The sequence below is a fragment of the Phaethon aethereus genome, assembly GCF_964289735.1.
Source record: "Phaethon aethereus genome assembly, chromosome: 9".
Lineage (NCBI taxonomy): Eukaryota > Metazoa > Chordata > Aves > Phaethontiformes > Phaethontidae > Phaethon > Phaethon aethereus.
In genome coordinates this window covers 29,322,802-29,347,218 of record NC_138585.1, presented here as the reverse complement: position 1 = coordinate 29,347,218, position 24,417 = coordinate 29,322,802, and the positions used below count along the sequence as shown (strand labels likewise).

The following is a 24,417-nucleotide window of genomic DNA, read 5'->3' as shown; positions in this document are numbered from 1 at the left end:
CCAGCCATTTGCCTTTATATGTTCCCGTCTCTCCCACCTCCCGTCCTTGCCTCCCCCCTCCGCGCTCCTGTTTGCTTTGGTGAACACAATAAAATGTTGCACAATGTCTCTGTGTGTCAAGAGCAAACAAAAGATTCTGGTAACCTCATCAGCTCAGATAATCTTCAAAGACATTTTTTCATTTCCTGCCAACCTTCCATCACACGAATCACCATTTAGAGCGTATCGGACTGTAAATTTTGTAGCTGAATTGAAAGAACTGTAGATTTAAACGATTTACAGACTTAAGCTCGATTACGGTCCCCACTGTCTTTACAGCACTCTGTAGCTCGCGCGCTGCCGGGGAAGTCACGGCCGTGAAGGGCCGCGCACGAACACAGCCGGTCAGGCGCGCTGCGCACAGTTCCGCCGCACACACGGTCCTGCTCCTGCGCTGCCGCAACCCGTCGCCGCCGCGGCCCTGAGCCCGCGGCTCTCCGCGGCTCCCCTCGGCACCGCCGTCTCCACCGCGGCGCGGCACCGGCGGCCGAGGCGGGGCGCGAGGCCGCCGGCGGCGGGGCGGGTGTGCGCGGCTGAGGCAGCGCCGCGGAACCGCCGCCGGCCGCCGGGAGACGCGGTTCTGGCACAAGCGCGGCGCGCGCCGGCGGAGGTGAGACGCGCTGGCCGGCCGGGGCCGGCCGGGGCCGGTCAGGGAGCGGCGGCCGCCCTCGCCTCGCGTTTCCAGCAGGTTCAGCACTGCCCGAATGGGAATCCCACAAAATGAAGTCCCGCTGTCTTCTCGCTCTTAGTCCGTCGCCAGACGGGATACGCTACATTCCTCAGCACAATGGATGTGTAAAGCTCAAGATAAGCTTAACTGATCTTAACAAGATAAATCTTAATCTTAACAAGATAAACTTAACATTAGCCAAACGCACTACCCAGTGCAGAAGGCTATACTTTTGCTTTACTCAAGTTTTACAAACACTTTGTTCTGCCAGTCTCGTTGAAAAATAAGATCAAATTTGGATCTTAAACACGGGATGTTTAAAAAGTGCCTAACTAAACTTTGCAATTACACGGGTTTTTTCAGTCACACATCCTTTACATCATGGTTGTGCCTGAAGTTCTAGATATACAAAGCCACCTGTAAAATTGCAGATTGTAAAAACTTCTATTAAAAAAATACCTATCTTCAGTCACTTGAGAATTCTTAAAAAATCTTTTCTGCACTCTGAGCACTGACACAGTCACACGCATTCTAAATGACATTTTTCGTTGTATGGCAGCTTAAAATATCTGTAATCACCACCACCTGCTTGAAGCGATCTTTTTAATGATCAGGAAAATTATGATTAGTTTAGATGGAAGGCTAATATTCAGAACATAAGTAAGTCCAACAGGCTTCCCTTAATGGCATACAAATCTAAACCTTATTTCCAGCATTGTGATATACAGATAAATTACCAATTTTAATCATCATTCATATAAAAATTTTCAGGCACTGTCAGAATACTGAAGTTCACGATCTCACCTGTTAGAACCTTCTACACATCTACATTAAATGGAGGATTCTGCTTCTGTCTAAATGACTGTGGCCAAAGCCAAGTTTTCGAAATCTGACCAAATCTATGATGAAATTCTGGAGTTTCCCAGATTGGCGTCACATGCTCAAAATGATTTTCTGATTTTTTTTTTTTTTTTTTGCTTTGCCATGGATGAAGGTCAGTGGTTCAGTGGAAAGATCAGCTTGTACAGGTTGCATATGCCCCTTTTGTAAAATGACTGAGGTAAAAATAATAAAACGTTTATCTCCTCTTATACTACGTAAATTCAAAGTCATTCCTTAATACTCAGCTAACAGAACTGTTGATGTATATGTGGGCTATTTAGTTTATTTTTGTTCAAATTTCCATCAGACTGAAGGAGAGAAAAAAACACACAAGCAGTATCCTTGAAATCTCCACATTTATTTGAGGGTAAAAATGAGCATTTCTTTGCCTTACTCCCTTGACTCCCCTAAATTATGTTTTCTTGATTTGCAGAAGAACTGCATGTTGGTTTTATTTAAAGATAAAAGAAAAACTTCTCACAGGCAAGATCTTTCCCTTACAGCTGTTAATCGTGCCTCACCCAAACTCCAAGATATTCATGTGCTTGAGCACACTCCTATTATCTTTCTCTTAAGGAACTCAGAAACCTGACAGAGATGACTGAGCTTCCCAGGCCTATATTACTTTATTCAGGGCATGTCTGAAGAGCAGGAACATCTCTCTCCTGGTAAACAGGGCCTAAGAATACTGAGCATCTAATTTAGTTGTTTAAATCATGAGTCTGCAGTTTGGTGTCATGAATATCCCCTTATTGTTTTAAACCACAATACCTCCTTTCTTATACTGAGGATGCTGAAATGCTGACTGTTCTGAATGTCCTCAAAAATGCATTGAAAATATAAAGTTGATCTTTTACTTCAAAATTTCCTTGAGGGGGAAAAAAAAAAAAATGGAATATTCTGAACAAAAAAGTCTCGGCAAAAGCTCCCAGTGAGATTGAATTGCAACCCCACAATTTCATAATTCCCTAATCTGAGTTATGCATTTATAGTCTGCTGCCCATGCTGCTGTTCTGACCTTTTGCAAACCTTTGCAGGCAAATAACCTCTAAAGTTCTGGGGAGCTTCATTATTCCTCTGCCATCCTATTCTTCTTCAATGGGGGAAACAACCTCCATCCAACATGTGAAGAATTAGCAATCAATAAATTGCACTTCAGTGTGGCTCACTTTTATCTACACGAGGAGTAATATGCCCCAGAACGCAAAGGTGGATGGGGGTCCACAGTATTTTACCACAAATCTCTGCCCAAAATTATTTGTGGTCAAAAGTGAGTCTCTGCAGCTATTTCCAGTTGCAGTGTTTTAGATGAGTGGCATTCCTGTTCCAGATGCAGCACCATAATACTCTGGCAAAATGCATTGGCTGGGAGGAACAAAGAATGCTGGAAGTCTTACTTCCAGGTTTCGGCATTAACTCCTCACGTACAGGGGTTTATAAACTGAAATCTGCAGCTTTCCTCCAGGTATGCTCAGGGTACTTTATGTGTGGATTTCAGCAGGCAACTTGTGCACTTCAGGTTCAGGAACCTTCAAAAAAAGCGTTTCCTGTGTGCAGGCATGGTGTGAGCTTTGTCCTGGCTCTGTGGCCCACTTCTCTCTGCATTCTGCAGCCAGAGAGCCAAGATGGTCGTGTTTGACCACAACCACCACCACCAGAGTCACCAGTTATGTCTGGATTTCAAGTCAGTTAATATTTCTTACAGGAGTCTTGGTTTTGTTACCAGCCACAGTTCCTATTGCCTCTTGTTAGAGGCACTGTATTTAGGATTGAATCAGAACTTTAATTGATTAGATCGAGTTTAACTTTGCCTTGCATCCAAAAGCCCCGTGTGAAACAAGTTGTTAAATTTGTAAATGTAACCCACTGTTAGTCTTTAGTATTCTTACCACCAATTTCAAATTAATAAACTGCCCATTTAAAGGCTGAGCTGTCAAGTCACAGTTGAGTCTGGCTATGGCAATGAAGGTGCCAATGTCTAGATTATGGATACAGAGGGTTGCAGAATCAATACATCCAACAAGAGCTAAATTACACATCTCTCTCTTTGATTTAAGCCACTGAAATAGGAGATACCAGCCTGTGGTAGAGTGGAAATGTAAATTCACATGACACAATCACAGAAAAAAGGATGTCTCAAAGACAGCCAAGCCTTGCTGGTGGTCAGGTACAGCCACTAATACTACTACTATGGAAAATGCTGTCAAAGTAGAGGCTGTTCTTTGTGTCTTCTGCCTGCCAAGCTCAGAACTTTCCATGGTCAGAGACAGAAGTTACTGAAAAGTGGAAAGGACGCACCCAGGAGCAAGACAAAGGGTTAAGAGTTTCCAGGTGTAACTTTAAGGTATTTCGTTGCTCTCATCCTGCATAGCAAAATGTGTCTCAATAGACCCTGTTTGCCTAAAGATAAGCCTGTATTTTCCCCATGGCTGAGCTGGAGTCTGAATAGAACACCCTGATTGTCTGCTTTCCTCAGTGAAATGGTGCCATTCACTTTAGGAATATTTAGCAATTCTAGGGGGTGTCTGCTTTGAATGTCTACCCCACACATACTATTTTTCATCCAAATAACCAAAACCTTTTTTCAAATATTTCTAACATTTTCAAAACAAACAACTCCATGGTTGGCAGGCATGAAATCAGCAAGATTCTCCAAGATGTTTGGCAGGAGTATGGGTTGACTAAGTTTTCTTTCCTTTCCCTCTGTCTGCAAACAACATGCATAAATCCATAAGAATGTGGGATTATCATTTAAGTAAATACATGATATGGTGTATATTTAAGCCTAGGGAAAAAAAAGTGTGCAGTTGCAAACAGTCCCCATTTTGTAATCGTGCCTTTTTAGCATGCATCTCTCAACATCCATGCCACGTTGAACCATCTCCCAAAAGACTAGCCCCATTCTTAAACATAATTAATTTCTTTTTTACTTCTTGAAACTTAGTAGAAATGAAGCAATTAAAACTTTAGATGCATTCTTCAAATTCTACAGGAAGAAATCAGCTTTTCAAAACAATCTGATAAAGGAGTATCTAGGCAAAACCTCGATATGGTCTCGAAACAGAATGAAATCACTGATACACTCTATTTTTCCTAAGAAGTACCTTACCCACAGCTGCCACTTACTGTATGGTTTGCAGTTCTAACAGTGTTTAATATTAGATGTTGATATAGCTGAATTCCACTAGTCCCAATGTAATAGGGATACATGCATTACTGCACATCTGAAGTACATACTTCACTTTCCTCTGGGTGTTCATTCTCTCAAAACCAAAGTCCAGAATACAGCCAAATGTTGCCCATGCAGCTGCAAATGAGCCATATTTATTTCACTTTATTGTGAATCCCTGAATTTGCACTGGGAATTAAATAATAATTCTTTGAGGAATTAAGAACAGTTTTCAGCTGCTCATTTTAAACAGATCATTATTTGTTTTCATCTGATTATTATTGTCAAGAACATTAGCCTTCCATTGCAGCAAGGTCAGCGTATTTAGAAGAGTATTAACAAGCTAGCACTGGGTGCTCACAAGGTTCTCTCACATATTCCCCCAAGTCACATAATACTTGATTAAAAAAAAACCCAAAACAAAAGTTTGCCTTTGAGGATAAAATAAAAAGAAACACAGTGCAGCTATTAACGTGTACTAATTAGCACGGCTGACTTCAGAGCTATGTAATTTTTCAGCCAGGCTTGGATGCCTTTCTAAAAGACTCACATCAGGAAAACTCTATAACAGAGTTTTTTTAGTAACTGCTTTGGGCAGTTGAGAACTTCCTAGATAGAATGAGCAGGATAGGCTGCTGCTTTTCCTGACTGCCATTGTCTGCTTGTGACTAAAATTTATTCATTTAGAAATCATGGCTTCGTCCAGTGCACTAATTCTCAAGGCAACAACCCCTCCTGACGTACAGGGTTTTGAACCAGGCCCTTTTGGAAGAACAAATTGTGTTCTAAACAAAGAGAGGGCAGTATGAAAGCAGTTCTACAGCAGTTCTACAGCGGTTTATTCAAACAAAGGTGATTTTGATACAAAAGCAGTTTCATGGTATTCAAACCTCCCTATTGTCAGAACAAGCTGGAGTGTAAAAAAAAAGAAGAGTCACTGCCAGGGACAACCAGGCAGGTTAGAAAACAACTCGAAAAATGTAGGTGTCAAACAGTTCAAATAACTTCATGCAAAATAGAGAGGCTTGAGAGACAAAGATTTAAGACAAGGGTTTCATTTGCCTTTGCAGCACCCAAATCTACCACCGTAAATGTTGGAGAAGCTGTTTCTCTCTTTTTCTGGAGGTGAGGGAGAAGCTGTGAAGATTTCCTTGCCACTTTCAGAGAATCCCGGCCTGCAAATAAGAAAGGAAAGAATTGCCCTCTTTTTTTTCAGTTCGAGTTCATATGGAAGTTGTTCGACTGTTCAACATCCACATCCAACCTAAATCCAACACAGGCTGGGGGCTGCGGAGGTGACCCCGCTCCGCGCCCATGGACAAGCTGCCAGTATTGCAGATGCCACTGGCAGCCGGGCGGGTCCCAGGCGGATGAGGCTCTTCCACTGACAAGAGGAATGTTTGAGAGACATTGCCTCAGGCCTTGACCTCAGCGTTGCGGTGAGTTCCTACAAGAAGCGCTTCCTTGCCCGCTTGCCCAAGGCCCCTGTGGCCCCTGCAGCTGCCCGGCCCTGGCCGACCGGCTCCGCAGCGCCAGGAGACCTCGTGCTGCAGAGGCCGGCCGGCCTGCTCTGCCCTCCCAGCTCTTCCCACCTACGTGGCAGGACTAGCCCTGCTCCGTGCGCGTGCACAGGCGCGCGGGTGCGGGTGTGCGGGTGCGTGCATGCTTTTGGGGCTTGCTGCTCTTCCTCATTAGGAAATCTTTCTCAAGGTGCTGCCACTGCCGGGATCGTTGGCTACGAAAAAACCCCCAGGGCTCCTTGGTGCCGGTGGACAGGGAGGGGTAAGCCTGTCTAATTTCACTCTCCCTCCCAAGCTGCGGAAGCAGAATGCCGCGCTAAACCACGCCACTTCACCCCAGCAAGCAGCGTAGCAGCAGCAGGCCCTCCAGCTCTGCGTTCCAACGAATTCTGCAGCCCAAAGCGGAGCCCTCTCACTTGTTGTTTCAATAACCTACTGAAAACACAGTAAAAACGGATGCCTCCATCACAGCTCGATATTACCGCTTGTATCTCCTGCTCTTTGCCGTGAAACCCTCACACTGATAAGAATGACTTTCGGTGGAATGCTAGAAGAAAGGTGCTCAGACACCTCTGCTGACAGAGCAGTAATGGACTCGGCAGCAGGGCTGAATTCCCAGGCACATGTTTAAATTCTCAATCCTAGGCGTAAAGGTCGGAGTGAGCCGTCACCAATCCCAGTTTACCACACGGCATTAGTGGATGAATCAAACACAATAGAGTTATTATCAGTGCATATCCTCTGGTAATAAAAATGCAGTAGCATAGAGAATGCATAAATCAAAATGGTAGGCCCTCCGCTGAGAGAAGCTGCTGAAGTTAAACTGACTTGGCGATGCTGAAGAAGTTACCTCAGATATTTTCTTACCTGGACAAAAACAGAATAGGTCCCACAGAGTGTCCGTTTCAACTCAGCAGCCACTTTGAGAACACAGATGATCAACTGCAGTCCACTAAGAGCTATCAGAACAGAGAGTAAAATGGTATTCCACTCCACTATGTTAGCCGGTTCGGTGCACCGAGACCAAGCAGGGTAATCTGTGAGGTACCTATTAGAAAAAGAGTAATGTGAAGTAAATTAAATGTGGTGGGTGCATTTCAATTTAAATACACATTATTTTACCTAAAATATATAGAAAAAACATTGGCCTTTAGATGCGTCACGTTTAGGAGCCAGACCCTAGTCTTTCATTACACCAGCATAACTCCTGCATGGGTTTGTCAAACTCAGCAGAGTGAAAAGACTTATTTTCCTCAAATACATCTGCTTCATGAGTTTCCCCGTGTCGTGGTTTAGCCCCAGCTGGCAACTAAGCCCCATGCAGCCGCTCGCTTACTCTCCCACGGTGGGACGGGGGAGAGAATCGGAAGGGTAAAAGTGAGACAACTCATGGTTTGAGATAAAGACAGTTTAATAGGTAAAGCAAAAGCTGCGCACGCAAGCAGAGCAAAACAAGGAATTTATTCACTACTCCCCGTTCAGCCATCTCCAGGGAAGCAGGGCTTCATCACGCGTAATGGTTTCTTGGGAAGACAGACACCATAACTCCGAACGTCCCTCCACCCCTTCCTTCTTCTTCGTCCCAGCTTTATATACTGAGCATGATGTTATATGGTATGGAATATCTCTTTGGCCAGCCTGGGTCAGCTGTCCTGGCTGTGTCCCCTCCCAGCTCCCCGTGCACCCCCAGCCTTCTTGCTGGCCGACCAGCACGAGAAGCTGGACTGTCCTTGACTACTCAGCAACATCCCAAAACATCAGCACGTTATCAACATTTTCTCATCCCAAATCCAAAACATAGCCTCACACTAGCTTCTGTGAAGAAAACCAGCTCTATCCTGGCTGAAACCAGGACACCTTGCTAGACACGCAAGTGTTAGAGAGACACTGCCATTTTTTCAAATAGCAGAAGCCAAGTTTAAAATGGGAATTTTCCTTTTATTGATTTAATTTCAGCTTTAGGTTAAGTCCAGCTGACATCAGTACTGTGCAGAGAGCAGGAACGCCCCAATGCCATCATTCTAACCAGTGCATGCTGCCTGAATGGCAGAGCTGAGCTAAGTGTCACCATGTGCAACTTCCACTTGTTCTAGAGCCATGCTTTGCATCCTTGAGGATCATAATGCGCACAGCTGACGTGCCCTTTTAACTGTGAGACATGCTATAACCTGGAGGTCGATTGCAAGAACCCTTGTTAGACTCACTTGCTCAGGGTCGTTGCTTTTTTTCTAAACATTTATAACTGAAATGCTTTAAGCCAAATCTGGAGTGCATTATTCAGCATGTGGCCCTTTTTGTTGAACTCAAACTCTCGTATTTGTATTCCAAATGGGATGGTAATGCTGGTCATACATAGCAGAGATTGCAGGATGCACTTTGGTGTTTTAAAGTAAAGCTGACAAGTCAGAGAAGGCCATAGTGTAGGAAATATTCCTGTGGGATGCTGAAGGAACTTGTGATCCTCTGACATATGTAATCCTCAGTGCATTCAAATGCAGCTGAAAGAGCTTGGCATTATATGACTTGAAATATTAAAGTCTTATAAAACTTTGATCTTTTAAAAGGAGAATGTAAAATCTTGCAAAAGCAGCCTCTGCTGCTCTTTGATCTGAATCAAACTTTTCATGCCTCTAGGAGGCTGAGACATGGACAACTCTTTGTCTACCTCACTTACCTGTTTTATTGAGATACAGCAGCTGTATGCAAAAAGTACCAGTGATCAAACCACAGACTTCATTGAGATTTAGGAGTTTAAGAGAAACCTACTGAGTTATTAAATATAAAATATTATATAACATTTATATTATATATAATAATTTTTAAATGAGGAATTTGAGAGAATATGCTGAGAAAGTGTCCGTCTACTCTCAGTCTAATCTTACAATCTTTACTACACATATGATTGTGACCACCACCAGAGGAAGGACACTTAGCTAAATGAACCTCCAGGTGTGATCAGTACAAACATTCTTACATTTAATCTTTCCTTACAAGGAGGCAAATACCTGTGATGATTCTGGTGCTCATTCAAGAAGTTGAAAAACCTCATTCACCAATATAGGTCTTGTGTTCAAGAGACTGTGCCATTTTGTGTAGAACTCTGAGAATTTGTCTGACTATTGCTTTGATGAACAGTTTCTTCCAGAAGAGTTACACTGATGTTTCTTACCCTCCAGCAGTGTCTTTGAAGATATAATCCCATCCACCTGATGAATTGCAGAAGGGGCCTTGGATCAACCCCAAGGTAAAAATAATGCAACTGTATCCAGAGAAAGCAACTCCAAGCAGGGCTAGCACAATTGAAATAAAACTCTGAAGAGAGAAAAATATTACTGTGTGGGACAGTGTCCACAGAAAATACAGACATTCAGCCTGCCTAGCTACTTCCTGATGGTTGAATTTCCCATTTGATTGTCCCAATTGTCATTATTCACAAAGAAAAATACCAGGTAAAGAATAGTAAGCATACACATACAAAATAAAGATTAAGACAGAGTTTAAGACAGTTTCACAACTCTCAGTTAAATATTGTTTGGGGGTTTTATTTTATTTTTTTTTAAACTTGCATTTTTGCAAAATTGTTTCCCAAAATGCTAGAGGAACACAACCATACATTAAACATGTTTGCATCCCGGATAGCATATATAGAGTCGTCACTGGAAAAAATAGCTTCCAAATAATGCAAGCAAGGGGACGAAGCTACTCAGTTGTGGCACTTCATCAAAACTCTCAGGCCTTCTACATTCTTATTTTACTTAACAAAGCTTTTTTGTGGTTTGTTTTTCTTTCATTCTGCTTACACATCAGAAGGAGGAAGCTACGCTTTCTGTAACCTCTCAACCCGACTTAGAATACTCCTCCATGAAAGGAAGTGGAAACAGACCCACGGAGAGTGCAGGAGGAAGTGCTGGGAACAGGGCAGCGGGAAGGCATTGGAACAAATCCTGGAGGGATGCACAAAAATAGAACATAGACTCACCCTGTAGGTTTTGTTACAGCTCTCACTCTGGCAGCACCGATAGAACATGCTACACTCCAGCGTTATTAGAATGACTGCCAACAGAAGGATCTATAAGGGGACATTATAAGGTCAGTGAAATGACTGCAAATATTAAGGCGAAGCCTCCTTCTCCCGTGGAAGGTGGGCACTTGCATCTGTTACGCTCGGTTGAAATGGTAAAGCTGCTCAGTAGGAACGCACAGTTACTCAAGGCACACCGTGGAACTGCGCTGTTCTTATTAGGCTGTCGCCATACTTGTTTCTTGCACTTGAAAAGACAAGAGTACAGGGTCTCCTGCCACAGCAAAGCGCTACTGGCATGGACACAGCTACACCACTGAAGCTGAAAGAGTAAAACCAAGCTCACAAGTAAAAGAGTCAATACCAATTAAAGGAAGGGTATTTTATCGCTACAACCACATCAGTTCAACAGCTTCTTGCTGACCGTGGCAGGGAGCAGTGTATCGCCTTCCTCACCAACACAGTTATGCTAGAAAAACTCAGTAGTAAAAGCTTTTTGTAAATTCACCTGGATGTTCATTTGCTTTCTCTGTCAAGTATCCATACTGCTTTTCCCAGACTATTGTATTATTTAAACCTGATACTAGAGTAATTTCAGTAAATGGAGTTTGGACTCCAGAACCACAAACTGCCACAGGAGAGGCACTAGTTTGAAAGGGGAAATATGAAAAGGGAATGTTCCTGAATCACAGTACCATCCTCTCACAGGCTGCTGTCCTGTTTGTAACAGGATAATATATATGTTTTTAATAAATTGGTAATGACCCTAGGGCTAAAAATGCTTCACTGTATGAATGTCACTGTTGCAGTTAACTTTCTCACAAATTTTCAGCTATGCTTTTCTGCTCAAATGATGTGCCTGATATTTTTTCCCTCCACTAGAAAAGATTAGTTTTTTCTTCTGCTTTAGGAAGAATACACCATTTCAAAAGAATGTCGCATGTTTTAATGACTCTTCCAGTTCAGCATCTTCATAAAAACACCTTACTTATGCAGATGAGACCTTCTTAAATATTGATTGCGTGCATACACTTTTATTACGTAACTGCTTTCTGTCTCTGAGGCTACAGCTCTTCATGAACACAGTGAACAGTATGAGCAGTGAGCAATTCTGTGTTAGTTTATTACTGCAGATGAGCATAATACAAATGTAATGGAGGGAATTCTACTATGCCAATCAGGGCGAGACAATATTCTGTATTTAACCTAACAACAGTGGCACTTGACGCATTGTGAACTGTATCCAGTCCTCTAAATACTGGCCTGCATACAGCTCTTAAAAACATCTGAACCGTTCTGAGAAGCTTTTTTAGTTTTTCTTAAATTTTGTTTTGGTGAAAGAGCTCTGACTCAGCCTCCATAGAGGATTAAATCAACGTAGTGCCACAAGTGTAAATTACATGTAAACAAAAAGCCATCAAAAAAAAAAGTCAGCCCTGCAAAATTAATTACATGAAATTAAATAGTACACTTAGCATGTCATTCACTATATTCAAATTTTTTTCAGTTTAATGAAGTTGTTCTGCCTGCAGTGTTTTTGCCAAAGTAATCCGTATTCTCTTTAAAAGTACAATTACATTAGTGCACAGTAACCCAGTATTATTTGCAGTAGAACGCAATTCATTAAAAATCCATAGAATTGACACTTACCATCACACCTGAGAAACAGATCCCTTCAAAATACCACACATAGTTGGGAAGCTGGTAACTGGCAGCCTGCGAAGCTTTCCCGTTTGGAAAGTATAATAGGATGTTAACAACAATACTCCAAAGTGCAAGAGGTATCAGCAGACAACTCAGGCAGCTTCCACATGTCTCTAAAGCCATCTCTCAAGCACTGTCGAAGCTTTGTACTTCTAAGCTAACAAAAGATCACAAGGTTTTAAATATGAAAAGTGTTTTGACCTCCTCAGTTTGATCCAGTCACTTCATGTTCACAGGAACCAGGTGACTGGGGTATGATTCCAGCGACAGAGAAGTGCTTAACAGTTCGCAGAACAATAGATGAATATCGCTGTCTAAACTCGCTGTCCTTTCTAAGCGTATGTCTTTAAGAAGCGGTTTCCCTTCTAAAGGATCCTCCTTTGTGATCTTTCAAGTGAAGTATGTCTAGAAGTCAGACTCAGGAAGGAACTTCAAAAATCCCATTTCCTAGCAGCTGCGTAGAAACGCAGTCCTCCTGAGAACACGGATTAAGATGCAGATATTCGGTGACACAGGGCAGCTTGCTCAGCCTTACTGCAGCTCCAGATTTTTCCTACTTCCCATGGGGAAGGAGGCTGCCGAACACTAAACATGTCCAGTCTCCCTACAGAAGGCCACACATCGCCTCACTCTCACTCCAGAGAACTGGTAATACCAGAGCTTGGCAGACACGGCCGTAAGGGTGAACCAACACTTGCCGCCGACGCGGGGCAGCCTCATAAGAACACCAGGCTGAGTCTCAGCCTCTGCAGAGAGTACGGAAACCCAAATAACACTAGTTAGAAAAGGCCAGGCAGTCACACTTTAATTAATTACTCTTTTCCACAGCATTATGCAGCTGACTGGTTTGATGAATCAAATCCTGCTATTTCTCCAGTTGTTTTACTCTCTGCTTGCAGCTGAGCATGCACAGCTACAAATCTGACCGAAGTACACGTGCCTTCTTGTACAGGACAAAAGGTCTGGCTGTTTTTTGAAATGCCTGCTGTTTTGCACTGTGCAAAGCCAGACAGTTTCCCCGCTTTCATGTGTCATCATTCCCTAAGCCCTAAGCCACTAAACATCCATCCCAGTAACACAGAGCCAGAGGTGTCTGCTCCACCACACAACCCAAGCCTTCTTTCCATGCTCCTGGGAGTCATCAGAAAAGTAACTCAAGAATGAGTTTAGGATTTACACAATAGGAGAGTCGTAGTCAAAAAACAAAAATACTGGGGCTTTATCAAAAGCAAGAAGGCTGATTTTAGAAGCAATGATGTCATGGACATATTTTCCTTCTCTTTCCTCATGAGCTGTTTTAGGGTCTGTACACATGAGCCTTCTCCCATGATATCATAAAAGCTGTTTGGGTTGCATGTTGCAACTAATTCCTTCCTATTGCTTCAAATGAGATCACCCACGGAAATGGGCATGGTGGTACTTATGGAATTACACCATTTTTCTACCCCTTCTCTGCTGTGACTCTCCTCTGTTTCCCTCTCCCCTTCTTTTTCTAGGATGTTTCATTTTGAAACTCTGGGGATCTTTCCACATGTCCTGTTTTACTTCCTAATCACTACAGACACTTTTTTCCAGCCTCTTCCTAATTGAAATTAGCAGCAAACCTCCCTTTGCAGGCTCACAGGCATGGGCAGAACTCATATCATCAACACTGTGCCTTACAGATCAGAGAAAACAGCTGAATTAAAAGCAGGCATATCACATCCCCACAGCTGATTTTTTTTATTACAAAACTCAGAGAACATGTAATAGGCTGAAATCTTTTTTTCTAAAAGCAAAGGCCAAAATTACTAGCAAGCAGCTTAGTTTATAATCAGATTTGCTGCTACTTCCCATAGTAATCCATTCTGATTAGAAGAAACTTACACCTGAAACAGCATTCTCTCTGCAGTACAGCAGTCTGCATCATGATTTATTTTGTATTTAAACTGAGCTCTGCAAATACCAAATCAAGGTGTGTTTTTTTTGCTGGCACACTATACTGCTAGAGCAGGAAGTAACCATTTTATACTAATTATTAAGCAAACCTGGCAACCAGTTTCTCAAATATCTTACCAAGTGTTGCAAGAACTGCTTTCCTGTTGCTGTCGATACTCATGAGTTGATGCCGAGCCCATTACCGAAAAGCCATGTTTACTCTGGATGAGTGACTTCTCTGCTAACTGAAATGGATTTAACCTAAAACAACTGATTCTCCATATTGTAACTGATAAAACTCCCAAAACACTGTCTTATGCATCAGGAAAAGGATTTCAACTGGCTTTTTTTTTTAAAGGACAATATAAACAGTAAGTAGTAAAGCTGTGCATTAGTGCTACATGGATCAGAGCTAAAGTTTTAATATTAAAGTCTAGCCTAATCATTCTGTCCATTGGCTTTTCTAAAATTGTTTCTGTTCTTTAATTAGTTGTACCAGAAAGACAAGTAACAATTATGCAAGCATAAAGGCAAAATTTATAAGTTGTGTGGGAATTCCATCAAGACCCTCTTTTCCTCCCCATCTCACTCCACACTTAAACTTGCAGATCTGTTTTCAAACAGTGCTTCTTCACATACAAAGACACCATACTGCACAGCAGCAAGGAATTTTGTGTGTGTGTATGCACGTGCATGCGCATATTCTCCTCCCTCCCATAGCAGGGCAAGACAGGGATAAGCACAACAAGGAGAAATGGTATTAAAGACTGCCCAACTACTTCTACGTATTTATGCATGAATAAATGGTATTGCAATAAGCCGATATCCTGAGATTCTAAACACAAACTTTTCCTATCTGTGAGTTCTTTTGTTGCTGTGGATATATGTGCAGAATTTCATTTTCACAGTTAATTTCTTTTTTTTCTGATGTGTATTTGTACGGTGCCGACTTGGCTGTGAGGCCAGCCTGAGATACACTTCAAGTTTCTGGCTACCTTTAAAAGCCACCCTCCTAGTTACAAATAGTACTAAGTACACACTGACAACCCCTGGAAAATTCTTTCTCTCCCATAAACAGAAACTTGCCTTTTTTCAAAGACAATGTTAACTGCTAGATTCCAAAACTGAGCAATAATGGTAATCAATCAGCCTTATTTCTTTGAAATAAACGGCATGGCACATTTTTTTTTCACTTGAAAAATGCCATTGCCAGTAGCATACTGACCTTGCCAGCAATGCTGTTGGCAGCATATCGTTCAGTTTTACTTCACCTTGTGACAAAACATTCACTGTAACATGCTACAAGCCACACTTCAGCAGTTCTTGCATGGGATCTTAGAATACTACCTCCAGGCTGCTTAGTGGTGAAGTCAAATATTTCAGATTAATCCATCACTGTTGACCTGAATTTGCACTATATTTTCTGAACACTGCTATGCCTGGGGGTCTGCTGAGCGAGGTAGCACACAGGACCCAGACCCACATTTTGTTTTGTCTCAAGACTCTGCTTAAGCAATCAGGAGGTAAGCCCCCCCTTGGGAGAGCAGCAGAAGGGACACAAAGCTGCAGCTCAGCTGCACAGGAGCCTCCCTCCAATCCTTGGAGTGGCCATCAGCAATGAACTGCTAGCCCAGCCCAGGACCAAGACTCCACACACATGGTTGTATCTGTCACAGAGCTGCCATTGAACTATCACATCCTTGATGTCCAGTTGCCTTGCTCAGCTAAATGATCTAAACCGAACAGTGAGCAGCTCCCACTCTGACAGAGCCTGCTGGAAAGGAAAAGTAGGTTATAACCCGGCTGCTTTATATCCGTGTTCTCACACCACCACTGTCCTTTACTCTAAGGCCAGGAGAGCAGTGGTTCAGTATGGACAGGAGAAGAATCACTGACACCTGCTGGGTATTTTTAATACAAATCTTTATTTGTGAAATACAGGAAAATTTCAGAAAAATCCTGAAAAGGTGAAGTGCATGTATCTGCCCTTGATCATTCACATTTTATTGCTGCTTTGTTTTTGCTCCAGCTGAGTATTCATTTATATCCAGGCCAGACTAGATTGGGTTTGTGTTCATTCCAACATCAGAATGAAAGTGCAACTTTATTGGGAAAGCATAAAAGTACAGAGCTGCTGTGTCAGTGGAAAGAAGAAAAATAATCTTCAGTGACACGTGTTCAGGCAGTTGCCCGTACTAAGATTAAATGACCCAAAGAAATTCAGGATACATTTTGCCTTTAGATACCGGCAGATTCGTAGAAAACCTGCATGTGACTCCATTAAAGGCTGGCCCCAAGTCAGTTAAATTGATGGCAACAGCACAGTTTGACAACAAACAATGTACATTTTAGTATGCATAGAATAATTAAAAAAAAACCCCACAACATAAACCAGAGAATACTCAATACACCACACACATGCACCGACGCCAACGCATTGTCAGGTTTCTAGCAAGCATATGTCTGTGGGTGGAAAAAAGAAAGAAACACATATTAAGGGGAAGAACGCTAATATTGTATCCAACTATAAGAGCTAAAATTAACCTGACCACATTTAGACAACCATAGCACGGCTCTTTTACAGTGCAGTTACAGCGTGGAAGACAGGAGTGAGAAGACACCATAATGTGTGTGTGATACAAATCATATTTTGTTCATACCTTAAGCCATTGCAATTCCAACACTACCACTGTGATACTGATTTTAACAACATGCTCAAACTGATTAACAAGACCCTAAAGAAATTTGCAGGAAATTCCCCTTCCTCACTCAACATCCCCCCCCGCCCCTTCAAAAAACCATTCAGATCTGTCTGCAGGTTTTGTTAGCTGTGTGCGATTTAATTCCTTCTCCTACCCCGCTTTCCCTACGCAACGCCAGGGTGCTGCAGTTTTCATTACACACAGCATGTCCTCAGTAGTCTGTCAGCTGCTGTGAGCAAAATACAGGGCTAAAGCAATATGGTCAGAGCAAGCAGCCTACCACAAAACTGCACCACGCTATGCAGCAATAGCTTAGGCTCTGGCAAAGACCACCACCACCAGGAGATTTGTATTTTAGTTGTATCACCTATTTAGTGCTGATGACCATGTGTGCCATAGGGGGAAAAAGCCTTCCAGCCCCTATGCAGACCAACTTCGCTGTGACAGCTGAGGAACCAGCTGAAAGCATGTGGTCATGGAAATGCTGAAAACAACAGGGCTATAAAAAGAGTTGTACACTGAATTGTTGCTAGGAATACCTAAAAAATAGCTGCTGGGTAAGACTCTAGAGTAACATCAGTAACAATAGTGTTCCATGTTCATCTGAGAAGCACGGTTATAACGACAAATGGCTTACCTCCTCATGACTGCAGCACAACCCACACAGTCCTCCGAGAATGCCATTGATTATCTGTATGAAGCACAGAATGAACTCTATTCCTCCCAAGACAAGGAGGATGGAAAAGAGGGTGATGTTCCACTGCACAATGTTTTGAGGTTCTTGACATTGAGACCACTTGTTATACTCAAACAAGTACCTGTACGCAGCAATTAAAAGCATATTAACATTGTGACAGGGTGGGATGCTTACCATACACTAGAACCAGATTACATCTAGTCTGTAACTGCATCAAGGATAATCATTCTAAGTGGGAACAGAAAATGCAATGGTTTATTCTGTGCAAAGTTTGCTCTGTTTAATAATGTGTTGAACTATCAACCATATATTTTTGTTAAGTCTTAATTTCTTTAAAAAAAAAACCAAAACCCTAAGCTGTAAAGACAGAATCTTCTATTACTGATTAAAGCGAGACACAAGCTCAAGAATGCTGAAAGAGCAAAGCTCTTTCTCCAAACTACCACAGAGCTTTTCAGGGCTGGGCCTTTATTGTAAAGACAGCAATTACTGATCTGAAGCAAATGGGTCACTTCCTCTCTTGTGCCACCATCTCCGGGCCCTCGCATGCCTACTCTGGAAGAGCCAAACACAGAACAACTTTAGAGGGGTAATGCAGTGTTCTGGCTGCTCCTCCTCACCCACATCTCCAGAACATCAGCACTGGTGAGCCTTTAGCAAGGACTTAAATTGGTTCTTCTATACTCAGTCATAGTTGGGGGGGTGGGGAGGAGGAATGCCCCCTCTTGGGAGAGATGCAACTGAAATGCAAAATTCAAACTCTCGGCTGCAAAGGATCTTTATGTGGCTTCTTAGTACTCAAACTGTCTGTAGTCTGGTATCAGCCATAAACTGTTACTAGAAACATCCTCAAGGTTGCCAACCATACAGACACTGTAAAAGCATGTCATGATCCAAACCAAATCCTCTTCCAACCTGCAGGATTTGTGGGGATTAACGGGGAATAGCATACAACTCAGCTATGTAGGCTTGGTTTGCTGGAGAACGCTAATTAGGGATAATTAAGAGCTTCTGTCCCTCCCTGCCCTGCAGTGTGCAAAGATTCTTACAAAACCTTTTCTGATTTCATTTGCAGGTGTTCTGTGCCATTGTCAGTAATGGAGGTATTATGCTAGTTTATACTGACACAAAGCAACTTCAGAAGCAAGCCTCACAAAACAGATTCTTACACAGATAAGACAAATTTCATAACCACTATTCATAGTTTGTAAATCCCTCACAGTTCTAAAACTTTATAGTTTATGACTTTAGATGATAGTTAGAGATGTTCATGGACGTGAGCAGTATGTGGTGTACAGGTATCATTACACACACACATCCTTTTCATAGTGCAGAGGATTTGTATTGCTTTGGTTTTAAACTATAGCAACATGGGTTACTGAAACCATCTGTTTAGTCCTTAGCGAGTGAGAAGTGTAAGTTTACGAAGGAATCTTGGTATATGGTTGCTGGGTATTGCTGAGAGGTACTGGAATAAAGACCAGTGTGTACACGGGGGCAGATACATCTTCCCAAGCAGACAACTTACCCTCCAGACGATTCAGTGAAAGGGTAGATCCAGTTTCTTTCTAGGTGAGTAAAACAATATGGTCCATGAGACAAGCCCAGTGCCGAAATGATGACACAGTATCCAGAACCAAGGATCCCAACAAAGGCTGCCAGCGCTGAGGACAGCATCTGCACAGCAAACGGAGACACAAACTTTCAACACAGCCATCACCTTCTCTTTGGGCTTATCTGGGACTGGAGCGTAAAGGCTCACTTACCGCGCAGCTTTTCCCGCAGCCCTCATGGCCAAAGCACCCACAGCAGTCATGATTGTGGAGCCCAATGAATACTGCAGCTGGAATGAGCACCTAGGTATGGAGAAACAAACCACACTGGTCTATTTTGTTGCACAGACAGCGCAGATAAAACATAGTCCTCACATTGCATTCATGTATATTGCTTCTTGGCAGGGGAGTGGGGTGCAGCCTGTAGAGATTATTCATTTTTACTCCTCTTCAACACAGTAGGCATCTTGCTACTGATACCGGTAGCACTAACACCAGGATAGGTATATTTCTGTATCTGCTTTATTTATACTCAGCACTTAAGTGCATAAAGAACCTGTCAATAAAGAGCCTGCTGTGGTATTGCTGCAATTTAAGGTACTTCAACTTTAAGTTTTTGTTCACATTAAAGGCTGGACCCTGCAAATAAAATACTTTGCCAAAAAATGCATTTACTTTCTGCCAAATGAAGACTACAGGATAAGCCTCTCATAACTGTTTTGTTAAAAAAACAACTACTACCAACATATTAGTTACTGAAGAGTAGTCATCACCACCTCCGTGACAAACCAGTCCGACTGGAGTAGAAAGTCCAGGAATATTTTGCCCAGTTCAGGCAAACATCTCATTACACACATCCAGCTTTTTCCAGGTTTTCACAACCAGTTTCCCGTGACAGAAATGCAAAGTAACAAAGCAGAAGCTATCTGTAAGAAACGTAAATCATCCATACTCCAGAGCTTTTAGCATAAAATCAAGAAGGAGCAGAGCTGATTAAACAGAGTATCCTGCCCACCAGCACTAACAGGCCTTAATAATAGTTTGCACTTACAAAGACTCTACACCTAGGAGTATCTCAGAAAACCATAAAGAGAGAGCAAAGTGTTATCTGCAAATGGCACAGATTTACTTAACCAGACACTAAAACCAAAAACTATCCAGCTGAACAGTCACATACTTGTCAGCACTTACTCAAACCTACTGCCGAGCCCCAGTGCTGCAGGTCCAGAAGAAGTTGTACAAGTGTGTTGCAGGAGCAGTTCCATTGATTTCACTTATATTGTTCTGTGTGTAAAGCCTAGTCCTTGCAAATCCCAGTCTACGTTCCAATGGGGCTGTGACACAGCTGTAAGCGCCCCTCGCAAGACGGAGGGCCTTATCACACAATCATTTTCGACCTGTGATTTGCAGACACCTTGAGATCTGTAGCCTATTTCTAAGATGACTTTTAAAAGCAAGTGCAAAAGGAAGCCTGGAGTCAGGGAACTTAAAATATGCTACAATGTGGTCCACAAAATTGACAGGGTAGAAATAACAGCCTCAGATTAACAATGTCCTACAATGTTCTTCAGGACATTTAAAAAGGAGAATAGCTCAATAATATAAGAAAACTGTAAGATTTAACCCTTTATGCAAACAGTGACCCGCTGTGAGGCTTGGTTCCAGCTTTGCATCTGGATTCTGCGACCTAGAGCCTATGATTTTCTCAGCTCTAAAGTGACACAATGCTACAGATAAGATAACCAATAGTAACTACTAATACCTATGGAGTAATATAGGTATTTCTTCTGATATGACTTCAGAGATTCCTGCTGACAAGATATTTGATCAATAAAAATGTACCTAGTAAAGAAACAGTAATACCAACTATCTCCAAAACAAGCTTGAAAGTAAACCGCGAGCTCATTACTTACCAAAAAGCCTCCACCTAGAATGCCATGAAGGCACTCCACGTATTTGCCAAGATGATGCTCTGAAGCAAATCTTGTTTCTCCATTGGGAAAATAAAGTAAAATGTTGGCCACGATGCTGAGCAAGGCAAGGATGAGCAATTTATAACCAACACATCTAGCACACCTTCCAAAACACATGTCCTCAGCTTTACAAATCCTTCTTCCACTAGTCCAATCCAACCTTTCTCATACCTGTCCACACCTAAAAGAAGGCGAGTCTTTATTTTCACCTCCTTAAATACTCAGTGTTACCTCGCTACCTGGATGACGTTTACACCTCTTCGTAACTACCATTCCCAATTGCAGAGCGAGGGAGCAGGGATGGCAGAATGCCACCACCCTTCTTAAATGCAATGTCAAACCAAATGCAATCAAGGAAATGTTGAATACTAGGTAATTTCACTCTAATATATGATGCTTGGAATGATCACCAGTGAACATGCTTAGAAATGAACAACAGGCTTAAACCACAAAACAAGTTCTGTTAGGAACTGAAGGAAAAAGGTTTTATTTTCCTTGTTAGAAGCAGCTTTGACTTTTAGGTTTATAGACTGATTCAGAACAACCTGAAGCCAGGGAAAGACTCAGCTGACTTCAACAGTATTGAGTCAGAGTTTGGAGTAAGGTTGACAGCAATGAGCAGTATGTAGAGCAACCTCTCGCTTTGCTAGCCTGCTGATGGAATAAGAGCAAACCTCATCAGGAGGTTGGAAAACAAATAAAATGGACAGGTAGCCTTCTAATGAGTGTTCTTGCCATTATAAGAGAAGTTGAATTGAGATTAACAGCCATTTGTTAAAGCTAAACCAAGCAAACACTGCTGAAAAATAGCGCTTCAAAAAGAGGGTTATAACATACATGTTTCATGTGTAGAAACACACACACACACACAAAAAGAGAAATGTCTTATATCAGGGGTTTCCCAGCTGTGTTACATGTACCAGTAACATTAATTTGCATGCTAAATGGACATACAAAGTGACCTGGAAAAATTAAGATCTAGCCTTCTCTTTTTTCCCTCATGCAAATTTTACTAAAATAGCCAAAAGCTTCCTTCACATACGTGCAGCTCAGAGGCACGAGTCACCATGCCCTCTACTATCATGTGACAGAAGATAACGAAAAATGCACAGGCCCAGACTGGATTTGGGAGGTGCTGCTGCTGCCATCATCATAATAGAATTTAATTCTCTTTGCAAAAACAGTAGCTAGACAAACTAAGTTTGGAAATGTACAGGTATCAGAAGACTGTAGTGAGACTTCTAAAATTATTTAGGGGAAAAAAATACTGATTCAGTTTTTTTGGTTTGGGGGTGTGTGCGTGTATTGTTTTAACATCTAAATAACACTGTAAACAGAAGTCCAAATCAAATCCATGGTATTCTTGCAAGTGATGCGAGCAACACTTAAGCTGAGAGCAAGCAAGCAGCAAAAGGAAGCCGGGGGCAGGGGGAAGAGAGCGGTCTTGTGCAGATGTGGCTTTGTGATGTCACTTCTCCGGGTATTGTAGCTGTTGACCTTGGAGACTTCCTTCATTATGAGAAATATCCTCCCATTGTAGAAACACAGGCTTACCATTATTGTGCACTTCACTTCCAATGACTAAAACAAGCATCAACATCATCCTGCAAGTTTCCTCTGCAGGAGGAGATGGCTGCTCAGCTGAAAACTCCCTTTATTGTGTTATGCTAAAAGCCTGAAACCACCCCCCCAACACCCTCCCCGCCAACCACCACACCATAGATAGGGCCACTGGGAAGTAGATTTAAAATCTGTTCTATTTATAACCTGTATAATTGTTTCCTGAACATTTGATTTGAAATAAAATTTCACATAATCAAGAACTTTCTGTATTTAAAATAATTCTATACATTATCAAGCATGTGGGGCATTGCAGTCTGCAGTTACTACCACTCCCCCCCCATACAATAGTAGTTCAGATCGCTCTCCTATATAATCATATATGTTACAAAAATCTTGAGCTTGTTTACTTCCCATGCATCTTTGCTTCACAAATCCTAGTTTTACTGCTTGGCAAAGTAAGAAGTGGTGGATTTTCGGAGTGCATCCTGGGCATGTCGAGTTTTAAATGATGAGAACGACCCAGACACGACCAGTAGTCAAACACGGGCTTCTCATCAGCCGGAGAATGGCAGGGCCCAGACTGCAGCTTGTGACGTTCTCCAGCACCATGAGATGGCAGAGTCTACACTAGCGTAAACAAACCCAGGGTCAGGTTTTGAGTCTTTTATACAAGAACCCCAGTGTTTGCACTTGAAGAGGTAAGACTATTGCTCACTCGTGCCCAGGTGCTTCCCTGCAGCCCGTGGGAAACACCACTATTTCTCTCTCACAGGACTATTCCTGTAGCTCTGATTCTTGTCCTGGACAAAGAACACGTATTAAAAGGCAATCAGTCACCCAGTGTTATCAGAGAGAATAAAAATCTAATTCTAGGCTAAAGCCTAACTTCAGACTGTAGGTGTAGTCCTCAGCTCTGACTGCAAAGCACCGACTGTGGTGTGGTACAGGAAGGACAAGACAGTCAAAGAGCCAGTAAAGCCACTGTGATAGCACACTCTAAGGTCCAGCAGGCAGGACCATTGTGAAAGACCTCCATATCCTCTCCTGGCAGAAGGGGGCTGGTTTATAAACAATTACAGCAACTGGCTTGTATTCACAAATCATCAGTTCTGCAGGATAAAGTCTGTCAGTAGAACAGCGCTATGTGGAGCAGGACACCGAACCTTCACGGCAGAGAAGTGGCTAAAATGAGGTGCCTTGTCCAGTTACTGGTGTCTAATACCAAGCCTAGTTTCACACGGGGCCCAAGGATCCAGCAGCCCCTCCATAAAACAAAACAACCCACCTCAAAAGTCACTGTTGCTTTGGCTCTTCTATTGCAGCAGGAGGACAGAAGCCTGCTTCTTTCACAAAATAAAGATGTTGGAAAGAGGCTAGTGCTTCCTGATGCCAAGAAGTGGGAGATCTCATAAAGAGCAGAAGAGTTCTCCACATTCAAGCTCTGAAAAGCTGAGCATTCTCCAGATTTCTGTACCTGCTCCTCAACCAGCACAACAGGCCTACCAAAAATTACTTTCTCCAGTTCAGCAGTGTATTGGAAGCCCTTGCTATATTTTTGGGCAAGTCCTAAGTTTACCCATTGTAGAGAGCAGCAGTTTACCAAAGGCTGTTGAAGTTACCACAACTTGCAAAGTTACCAAATACTTGCAGAGAAGGAAAAATCCCCCAAAAGCACAAACCTACAGAATTTTATCAATAAAATTGTGAAGTATCACATTTCTCCTACAAAAGCAAATTACTTCAACTACAATCACATCTAGCACCTCTGCTCTAAGCCAGATCCCCAAAGTGATTCATCGTAATCAACTGAAGAAACTGAGTTGCAACAGCGAAGAAAAGTGCCATGCAAAAAAGGAAATCTCTGAACTCCACTAATATATTTTAATGGCCGCAGTAATCCTGGAAACACCCGTATCCCTCCACTAAAGAGGAAATCAAGGGGGAGGAGAGGAAGTATATCTGCAAAGCAAATACAGAAATGGTCAGACCCAGACCCCTCATGTCAGA

The 24,417-nt window shown here is 42.4% G+C and overlaps 2 protein-coding genes across 2 annotated transcripts; both read right to left on the bottom strand.

The window, feature by feature from the left end:
* Positions 1 to 284: 284 nt before the first annotated feature.
* On the bottom strand, positions 285 to 12,128 carry TM4SF18 (transmembrane 4 L six family member 18; the record flags this gene model as incomplete). Its single annotated transcript, XM_082003758.1, has 5 exons — positions 285 to 809; positions 7,148 to 7,328; positions 9,450 to 9,592; positions 10,260 to 10,349; positions 11,952 to 12,128. The coding sequence occupies 5 exons, from the start codon at positions 12,126 to 12,128 to the stop codon at positions 285 to 287; spliced, it is 1,116 nt and encodes a 371-aa protein (XP_081859884.1).
* Positions 12,129 to 12,423: 295 nt separating this feature from the next.
* On the bottom strand, positions 12,424 to 21,048 carry LOC309408047 (transmembrane 4 L6 family member 1-like; the record flags this gene model as incomplete). Its single annotated transcript, XM_082003756.1, has 5 exons — positions 20,788 to 21,048; positions 19,088 to 19,177; positions 18,850 to 18,998; positions 17,262 to 17,442; positions 12,424 to 12,480 (listed from the first exon to the last, which is right to left on the bottom strand). Exons 1-5 carry the CDS (start codon positions 20,962 to 20,964, stop codon positions 12,424 to 12,426), a joined length of 654 nt encoding a protein of 217 aa, XP_081859882.1. The 5' UTR covers positions 20,965 to 21,048.
* Between the last annotated feature and the right edge of the window lie 3,369 nt (positions 21,049 to 24,417).